We start from the raw sequence: 9,555 nt of genomic DNA, 5'->3' as shown, positions 1-9,555 counted from the left end.
AGCCTAGATTAATGATTTGGATGAAGGGATCGAGTGTATTGTAACTAAATTTGCTGTTGATACAAAGAAAGGTGTGAAAGCAAGTTGTGCGGAGGACACAATGAGTCTGCAAAGAGATAAATACAGGTTAAGTGTGTGGGAAAAATTTGGCATATTAAGTATAATGTGGGAAAATGTGAGGTTATCCACTTTGGTATGATGTAGAGAAAAGAAGAATATTAAATAGGGAGAGACTGCAGAATGCTGTGGTATAGAGGGATCTGGGTGTCCTCTTATATGAATCACAAAAAGTTAGCATGGAAGTACAGCAAGTAATTAGGAAGGCTATTGGAATTTTGGCCTTTATTGCAATGGGGTTGGAGTAGAAAAGTAGGGAAGTCTTGCTACCACTGTACAGCGTGTTGGTGAGACCACACCTTGAGTGTGTATACAGTTTTGGTCTCCTTATTTAAGGAGGAAAATACTTGCATTGGAGGTAGTTCAGGCAAACATCACTAGGTTGATTCCAGGGATGAAGATGTTGTCTTATGAGGAACGTTTGACCTGGTTGTGCTACACTCATTGGAGTTTAGAAGAATGAGAGGTGATCTTATGAAACATATAAGATACTGAAGGGGCTTGACAGGGTATTTACTGAGATGATGTTTCCCCTCATGAGGGAATCAAGAACTAGGGGGAACAGTTTCAACATAAGGGGCTCCCATTTTCGATGGAATTGAAGAGGAATTTCTTCTCTCAAAGGGTTGTTGTTCTTTAGAATTCTCTACCCAAGAGGATGGTGGAGGCTGGTCATTGAATATATTCAAGGCTGAGTTAGACTGACTTTTGATTTACAAGGGAGTGAAGTGTTATTGGGACACGCAGGACAGTGGAGTTGAGACTTTGATCAGATCTGCCATGATCTTATTGAATGGTGGAACAGACTGAGTGGCGGAATGGCCTAATCCTGCTCCTAGTTATTATGTTCTTGCATTATAATGCCAGGTGGAATTAAAAACTTGACTTGTGCAAATATCCCTGCTCCAGCAGGTATTCTCATTTATGGAGCAGTGCAGATGTTGGGTTGTTCCTGGATGTCACTAAATTGTTATAAAACTACCAAAGAAAACCTGATCAGCAGAAGCTGAGTGCTGCAGTGGAATCAGACACTGACACTCTTTGTATTACTGATCATCCTGTGTGGTTGGTCATAATGATTATTAATTGAAATATTACATTCATGTCTTTTCTAGTTTCTACCTCAATTGATCTTGAGTTACAAGAGATATTTTTCTTTCTTTCTGTCAGGTAATACTTGAAGGAGCCAGAAGGATTGTGATGATTCCCCAGCACAAGGATATGTACAGTCCACTCCTTCTAACACAGAGTAGGTACATTATCACTCCCAGAGCTCAGAGACACAGACAGGCCATGAGTTCCACAGTCACAGAGAGCAGAAGCAGTCAGACTCACACTGATCCCAAGTTCCAGAGACACATTTTCAATCCAGCAGACAATCAAACAAAGCAGGAGAGGCAGAAGTTGTTTCCAATTCACCCCAACTCAGTACTGCTGAAAGGTAGATCCATCAATCTCAGTTCAAAATCACACCCACTATCAGATTGAAAGGCACCGGATCAATCCCACAAGAGTGCACCCTAAGCTACAAATTAAATATGAGGTAGAGCAGCTGATGGAAAGGTACAGAATGAATCCTAATAATGTAGCCCAGACTGCAGACTGAGTGACAGATTACAATGTAGTACAAACATCTGATACAGTATCAAAAGGAAAGTTACAGTATTATGTCAATTAGTGCACACTGCACTACACATTACATACCAATCCAATAATCTCTGTAAGAGCTGTACTGAATGATATCGTATCAATTGAATGATTCTGATTATACTGAGCATGCCATGTGTGAGTTTGAAATATATGTTGTCATTCACAAATGTGTTCATACAGTTGCAGACTAAATACTAGTCCAAAAAGCTCAGACCACAACTGAGTAAAACACACAGTTAAAATGTGCAGTGGTTTATATTTTAAAATACCAGTGAGACAAGAAAATAGTGATACATTATGGTGTCCAACAAATAGTTCTCAATAGCATCCCGTAGATACATATTAAGTACAGGTACAGAAGAATTCCACACTCATACAGCACCAGCGTCACATAGATACAGACTGTATCACGTTTGCAGACAATACCAGTAGCTGAGAGATACAAAATGAATCCTACTGTAATGGACTGTCCTAGAGATAGACACATAAAAAATAAATTGTAACACACATTCAGTACCAGAGACTGCCAAATGCAAAATGAGCCCTGGATATGCACACGCAGACTGTACCAGAAACTGACTGATACAGAATGAGACCCACACTCATACGTAGTACCAGAGGCTAACAGGTAAAGAATAAATACAATATTCACTTCCAGTACCAGAAAATAATATATGCATAACAGATATCACTCACATACATTAGCAGAGATTGACAGACAACAGAATGAATCCCACAATCTCATTCAGTACCAGATACTGACAGGTACAGAATGAATCCCATACACACTGTACTAGGCACTGAAAGACAAAGGAAGAATTGCACAGTCACATACAATAGAAAATACTGACAGATACTGTCGGACTCACATGCTCACAATCATTACCAGATACTGTTGAAAAGAGAGTTAATCCCACACTTGTATTCATTGCGAGAGACTGAGATACATAAAAGATATCCACACTCACATAGAGTAACAGAGACTGACGTGCAGAACTTGAACCGCACATATGCATAGTAGCAAAGTCTGAAAGGTATTGAGTCGATCCCATAATCAGATACAGTGTCAAAGACTGATAGGCATATTTGAGTTCACTTCCATAGAATACCAGAGATTTTCATGTACAGAATGAACCTTATTTCACATTCAGTCTGGATACTGATAGATACACAATGAATCCTACAATCATGTTCAATACCAAGTTCAGACAGACACCATATATACCCCCCACTTATTCACAGTATCATAGACGGGCAGACACAGAGTGAATCACAAAATCAATTAATTTCAGAGACCAGCAGATAGAGAATTAATCTCACTCTCACAGAAAGAACCAGAGATTGACATATATACATTGATACCCAAGCTCACATAAAATGACAGACACATAATTAAAACCATGGCATATATAGTACTTTAGACTGACACATAGAGAATGAATCACACAGTCACATTCTGACTGTGAAGAGTGGTGCATACAGAATGAATCTCACACTCACATTTAGTTCCAGACACTGACAGATACAGAATGATATCCACATTCAGCCACAGTAGCAGATAGATACAGAAGCTGCCACGCATACAATACTCATGATTGACATACAGAATGAATCACACAATCACATTTAGTTTCATAGACTGATACTCAAATAATCTCACACTCAGACACAGTACCACAGACAGATAGATGTAGAATTAAACTCGCTGTCACATAATGTACCAGAAAGTGTCAAAATTAATCTCATGAAGTACAAAAGATGGATGGAATTTGTCTCGCACTCAATGTAATCACCTACACTGAGCACGCCAAGCGCAAGACGGTCACTGCCATGGATGTGGTGTACGCACTGAAACGGCAGGGCCGCACTCTCCGGATTCGGCGGCTGAACAATTCGACCCTTTTCAGCAAACACACAACAAAGGCTCTTCTAAGAGCCACCCACCGCCTCACAGAGCGAGCATTGACCTAGAAATGGGAGCTGGGATAGGCTGTTTAGAACAGTTCAATCAATCTGAAATATTTCAGATTTCCAGCATTCGCAGTATTTTGCTTTTACTTCTTTGTTCAATCAATCTGCTGTGTTCGGGATGAAAAAAAATGGAATCCCCGAATTTGACATTTCATTTGCAGCAAGGATGTGCAGTGGATTTGATTTTCTAAACGGGCTGTGTAAACAGTGCCCGAGACTCTACAGTTCGTTATTTCCCCAGTCGACACATGCCCTCAGTGAAAAGCCACATCACTCCTCCAGAATCACTCATTGTTTTCATAGAATTTCAAAATGATTTCGCTGCAATGAGGGGATCCGGGAGTTTTGCAGCAGCCGTTGAATCGGTCACTGGAACCAAACCCACTTGTGATGTTATTTCCCCCGAGAAGGTGTTTCCTGCACTGAAACTGACAGGGTTTGTGAAACTGATCAGTTTCAGCTCAATCATTCAGGGACCTGGAATTCCCGCAGTTTGAGCCCGCGCTATCCCGAGCCCACTTCTGATTGGTCACCCTCTTCTCATTCACATGTCTTAACCAATCGCAGAGCTTCGAATTAGGAAATACAACAATCACTGGCTTAAATTGGCAGACAGTTTGAATTCGAAAAAGCCGCCAATTTCAGTGTCGGAAAGAAGCGAATTGATGGAAAATCTGGCGTTAGTTTAAACCTGTTCGTAAAATCGCGCCAGGACTTTGTGCTGATAAAAGCGGAATTAAAAAAGTTTTTGATGGGTTATATATATTACATAGTTCTAATCTAATTTTTTGTCTACTTATCTGTATCTGGCGGGAAAAGACTCTATTCAGCAATCTGTAACGGGACAAATAACTCAAACTTGGTGTTAAAGTAATAAATTAGACAGGCTTTGAGGGGAGTGAGAAATCACTGAAACAGATGCTTAAACATTTGAAATAGTTCTCATTCGGTCCTGTTACTGACATTTTGGAATCAGACAGGAACCAGCCCTTTGACAGAGACTGTGGGTGGCTCTGAAAAGAGCCTTTGGTTTATTAGATGACATTTTGGCCGCTTTACTTTTTCTGGGAGCTCTGAGCGCTGGTTTTCTTGGGCAGCAGCACGGCCCGGATATTAGGCAGCACCCCGCCCTGAGCGATAGTCACCCCTCCCAGCAGCTTGTTGAGCTCCTCGTCGTTGCGGACGGCCAGCTGCAGGTGTCTGGGGATGATGCGGGTCTTTTTGTTGTCCCGGGCCGCGTTACCAGCCAGCTCGAGCATTTCAGCGGTCAGATACTCGAGCACAGCAGCCAGATAGACCGGGGCTCCGGCACCCACACGCTCAGCATAGTTACCCTTTCTTAGGTGCCTGTGAACACGACCCACCGGGAACTGCAGTCCAGCCCGGGAGGAGCGAGACTTGGCCTTGGCCCGAGCTTTGCCGCTGGTCTTTCCTCTTCCAGACATTTCCACAATCTCACAAAGACTTTCACAAAGAATGGATATTTTCTGCAGCATTTACTTTACTTATAGACTGAAAACTCTCCCCATTGGTCGCTACGAAATTCACCTCATTTGCCTATATTCTTCACCAATCAAGTCACTGACAAACACAGTGGGCGGGATTTTCCCGCCACAACATCAGAAGCAGAAAAAGTGTCAATTTCAAAAAGCCCGCCAATTTCATTGTCAGAAAGGAGCGGATCAAAATAAATGTCATCCTTAGTCAAATATTTAAAATCCCTTCTCTTTATTTTGTTCTATTCAACTCTTTCCGTCACCAATTGCAGACGCGGGTTTAAAATGTTGTTTAAATTGTGGATCTTTCTCCAATAGCTTTCAAACTGTCCCGGGACGAAATCCCTGTTCACAGCATTTCCCTGAAGCGAAACGTTCAGTTTATCTTCAATCAGAGCCCAGTGTCCTTCTCTGAAAAGAGGGAGCCAGAGCGAGTCCTCAAACTGCCCTTAGTCTGCTGTGTAATAATCCCATTCCGGGCTGTTACAGTGCGGAGAGTTACTGTTCATAAAATGATGAATTAGTTCACATTTCAGGAAGAGAGTGAAGGGACTGAGGTCTGACCCTTACCGCTGAAAGCAGCTGTTAATGCGGTCATTCAGGGGCTGTGCAAAACCACAATAACAGCTTTATGCAAAAAAGGAAAGGCGGATGAGCGGATTATGGGTTTGAGTTCGGTTTATGGGACAGCAGACAAAAACACAAGAGTGGGACATTTATTATGTTACACATTGTCTTAAAATGATTTCATAGAGATGTTCGGATGCAGCTATTTCAGAGAGATTGTGGGTGGCTCTTAAAAGAGCCGTTGTGTTTGGGATGTTTTTCAGTCCATTGTGCAGTTTTACTTGGAGCTGGTGTACTTGGTCACCGCCTTTGTCCCTTCCGACACGGCGTGCTTGGCCAGCTCCCCGGGCAGCAGCAGGCGCACGGCGGTCTGGATCTCCCGGGAGCAGATGGTGCTGCGCTTGTTGTAATGGGCCAGGCGGGAAGCCTCACCCGCGATGCGCTCGAAAATATCGTTCACAAACGAGTTCATGATGCTCATGGCCTTGGAGGAGATGCCGGTGTCGGGGTGAACCTGCTTCATCACTTTGTAGATGTAGATGGAGTAACTCTCCTTCCTCGACTTTCTCCGCTTCTTGCCACCCTTTGCTGACGGTTTACTCACAGTTTTCTTGGCGCCCTTCTTAGCAGCTGCTTTCTTCTTCTCCTCAACCATCTTCAGATTCAATTTCAGACACAGAAATAAACCAAACCCCTTCCGAGTGCGGATTAAATAGACAATCCCACAGCTCTATGCTAATGAGGGATGGGGGAAAGTAAAGATTGTGATTGCGTGATTGGGAGTGATGTCACAATGGTTTTTTTATTGTAATTTTACAATTGGTCTCTTTCGCCATCCAATCAGATTAAATATTTGCAACCAATCACAAACACCCTGACTGCAATCAGGAAGTATATTGCACAAAGACTCTCCCCAGCCCCAGTTTATATTGAAAGAGCTGCTCACTGTGTCGCGCTTCCTCGAAATGTCCTGGCTGTTGTTGGGAGGACACCTATTGACTGATTCTGTGTCGTTGTGTCTCTGCTATTGCATGTGAGTGTGCAATTAATTTCCTTTTTAGTCTAGGCTACTGTGTTCGAGTGTTTTATGTAATTTGGTAACTCTCAGTCTCTGGTGCTGTATGGATTCATTCTGTCTCTGTCAGGTACTGTGTTTGAGTGTGAGGAGATGAGGTGGAGTGTTGCAGCAAGGAAGATGGAAAAGAGCATTGGTGCCGATGACAGCCTTACTTGACGTAGTTTGCACTCGGATTGGGTCAGTGATAGATCCGTTGGCAAGGATTACAGCTTGCATGTCGTAGTGCAGTATGTTTGAGGAGGACATTCCATAATCCCTCTCGGTTGGTAGAGTCGAAGGCCTTTGTCAGGTCAGAGAAGGCCATGTATAAAAGTTGCTGCTGCTCCCTACATTTTCTTGAAGTTGTCTTGCTGTGAAGATTATGTTCACTGTGCCTGTTGATGGACACAATCCACATTGTGTTTCCAGTAGGAGCTCTTCAGCCACGGGGAGGAGGCAGTTGAGAAGGGCTCTTGTGATGACCTTCCCTGTGGTGGACAGCAGGGATACCCCTCTATAGTTAACACGGTCGGTTGTGTCAACTTTTTTTAAAGATGATCACAATTACCGCTTCACGGTGATCCCCTGACATGCTCTCCTCCTTCCAGATGAGGGAAATGAGACATGTATTTGTGTCGAGTGTTTCTCTTCCATATTTTAGAATTTTGATGTGAATTCTATCTATTCTGGCAGCCTTATTGTTTTTTTGGCGATCCATCTCTAGTGTCATGTGTGAATGTGGGATTCATTCTGTACCTGTCACTCACTGGTACTTTGTGAAAGTGTGAGTTACATTCTGTATTTGACAGTCTTCAGTATTGTATGTGAGTGTGGAATACATTCTGTCAGTGGCACAGTATGTGAGTATTTGATTCATTCTGTTAGTCTCTGGAATGTTATGTAATTTGGGACTTAGTCTGAATCTGTCAGTTGTTCTGTATATGTGGAATTCAAGCTATATCTGTCAGTAGCTCAGTGTGTGTGTGAGTTCATTTTTTATCTGTCAGTCTCTGGTGATTTATGTGAGTTTGGCAGTCACTGAATCTGCCAGCTACTGTAGGAGTATTTGAGAATGATTTTGTATGTGTCAGTCTTTGCTACTACATAGGAGTGTGGGATTAATTCTGTATCTGTCAGCCTTTGGTAGTGTGTGTGATTGTGGGATGAATTAATTAGCAGTCATTGGTGCCCAGTATGAACGTGGAAATCATTCTGTAACTCAGTCTGATATTGTTATGTGAGGGTAGGAATCAGATGTCTCTTTCAATCCCGGGTGCTGACTGTGAGCATGGGATTCATTCTGTACCTGTCGGTGGTACCGTATCTATCTGTGGGATTAATTCTGTACCTTTCAGTCACTGGTATTGTGTATGAAAGTGGGATTAATTCTAGATCCGCCACACTTTGGTTGTGTGTGTGTGTGTGTGTGCATAAGAACATAAGAAGATACGAAATAGGACAGGAGGAGACCATTTGGCCCATCAAGCCTGCTCCGCCACTCAATAAGATCGTGGCTGTTCTGATTGTGGCCTTAACTTCACTTTCCTGCCTGCCCCCATAACCATTGGCTCTGTTGTGGATCAAAAATCTGTCTATTGCTGCGTTGAATATATTCAATGACACAGCCTCCACAGTCCTCTGGAGAGCAGAATTCCAAAGATTAACAACCCTCTCAGAGAAGAAATTCCTCCTCATCTCCTTCTTGAAAGAGAGACTGCTTATCTGAAACTCTGGCCCCTAATTCTACAATCCCCTACAAGGAGAAACGTCCTCTCAGCATCTACCTGTCCAGCCCACTGAGAATCTTACAGGTTTCAATAAGATCACCTCTCAATCTTCTAAACTCCAGTGAGTATAGACCCAGCCTGCTCAACCTTTTCTCTTAAGACAATGAAACATCCCAGCAATCAGCCGAGTGAACCTTCTTTGAAGTGATTCCAATGCAAGTATATTCCTCCTTATGTAAGGAGACCAAAACTGTATCGGGTTGGGATGTCACTAATGCCCTGTAAAGTTATGGCAAAACTTCCTTACTTTTATACTCCATTCCCCTTGCTAAAAATGCCAATTACTTGCTATACCTTCATGCTAACATTTTTGTAATTCATGTACCTGGACACCCAGATTCCTTGGTACAGCAGCATTCTGCAGTCTCTCTCTATATAAATAATATTCTGTTTTTCTATTCTACCTGCCAAAGTAGACAATCTCACATTTCCCCATATTATACTCCATCTGCCAAATGTTTTCCCACAGACTTAACCTTTCTATATCTCTTCACAGACACATTGTGTCCTCCTCACAACTTGCTTTCCTACCTATCTTTGTACCATCTACAAATTTGGCAACAATATACTCGGTCCCTTCATGCAAGTTATTAATATAGACCATAAATAGTTGAGGCCCCAGCACTGTACCTGTGGCACTCCATTAGTTACAGTTTGCCAATCTGAATATGCTCCATTTATCCCCACTCTCTTTTCTGTGAGTTAGCCAATCCTATATCCATGTGCGTGTAGTTTTCAGTTTGTATCTGTCAGTGTCTGGTACTCTATGTGAGTTTTGGACTCTTTCTCAATCTCTCAGTGCTACTATTTGTGTGTTAGGTTGCTTCAGATGACTCAGGCTGAGGTACTGTGAGTGAGTGCAATAATCAACATATACTTTTCAGCATCTGGCACTGAGCATGTGTATCAG

At 42.5% G+C, this 9,555-nt stretch overlaps 1 protein-coding gene across 1 annotated transcript; it reads right to left on the bottom strand.

Moving 5' to 3' along the window:
• Positions 1 to 6,078: 6,078 nt before the first annotated feature.
• On the bottom strand, positions 6,079 to 7,450 carry LOC137365905 (histone H2B 1/2-like). Its single transcript, XM_068028149.1, has 2 exons — positions 7,427 to 7,450; positions 6,079 to 6,447 (listed from the first exon to the last, which is right to left on the bottom strand). Exons 1-2 carry the CDS (start codon positions 7,448 to 7,450, stop codon positions 6,079 to 6,081), a joined length of 393 nt encoding a protein of 130 aa, XP_067884250.1.
• Positions 7,451 to 9,555: the final 2,105 nt, after the last annotated feature.

The sequence above is a fragment of the Heterodontus francisci genome, unplaced genomic scaffold (assembly GCF_036365525.1).
Source record: "Heterodontus francisci isolate sHetFra1 unplaced genomic scaffold, sHetFra1.hap1 HAP1_SCAFFOLD_58, whole genome shotgun sequence".
NCBI lineage: Eukaryota > Metazoa > Chordata > Chondrichthyes > Heterodontiformes > Heterodontidae > Heterodontus > Heterodontus francisci.
The sequence above is the reverse complement of the archived record's forward strand: the minus strand, read 5'-3'. Positions and strand labels throughout refer to the sequence as shown.

What these genes read in the sequence shown, in the direction of transcription:
- LOC137365905 (XM_068028149.1), bottom strand. Translation starts at nt 7,450, where the DNA reads ATGTCAGGGGATCACCGTGAAGCG. An exon ending in CAGGGGATCACCGTGAAGCG is followed by an intron (nt 6,448 to 7,426) that starts GTAATTGTGATC and finishes AAGATGGTTGAG; the next exon opens with GAGAAGAAGAAAGCAGCTGC.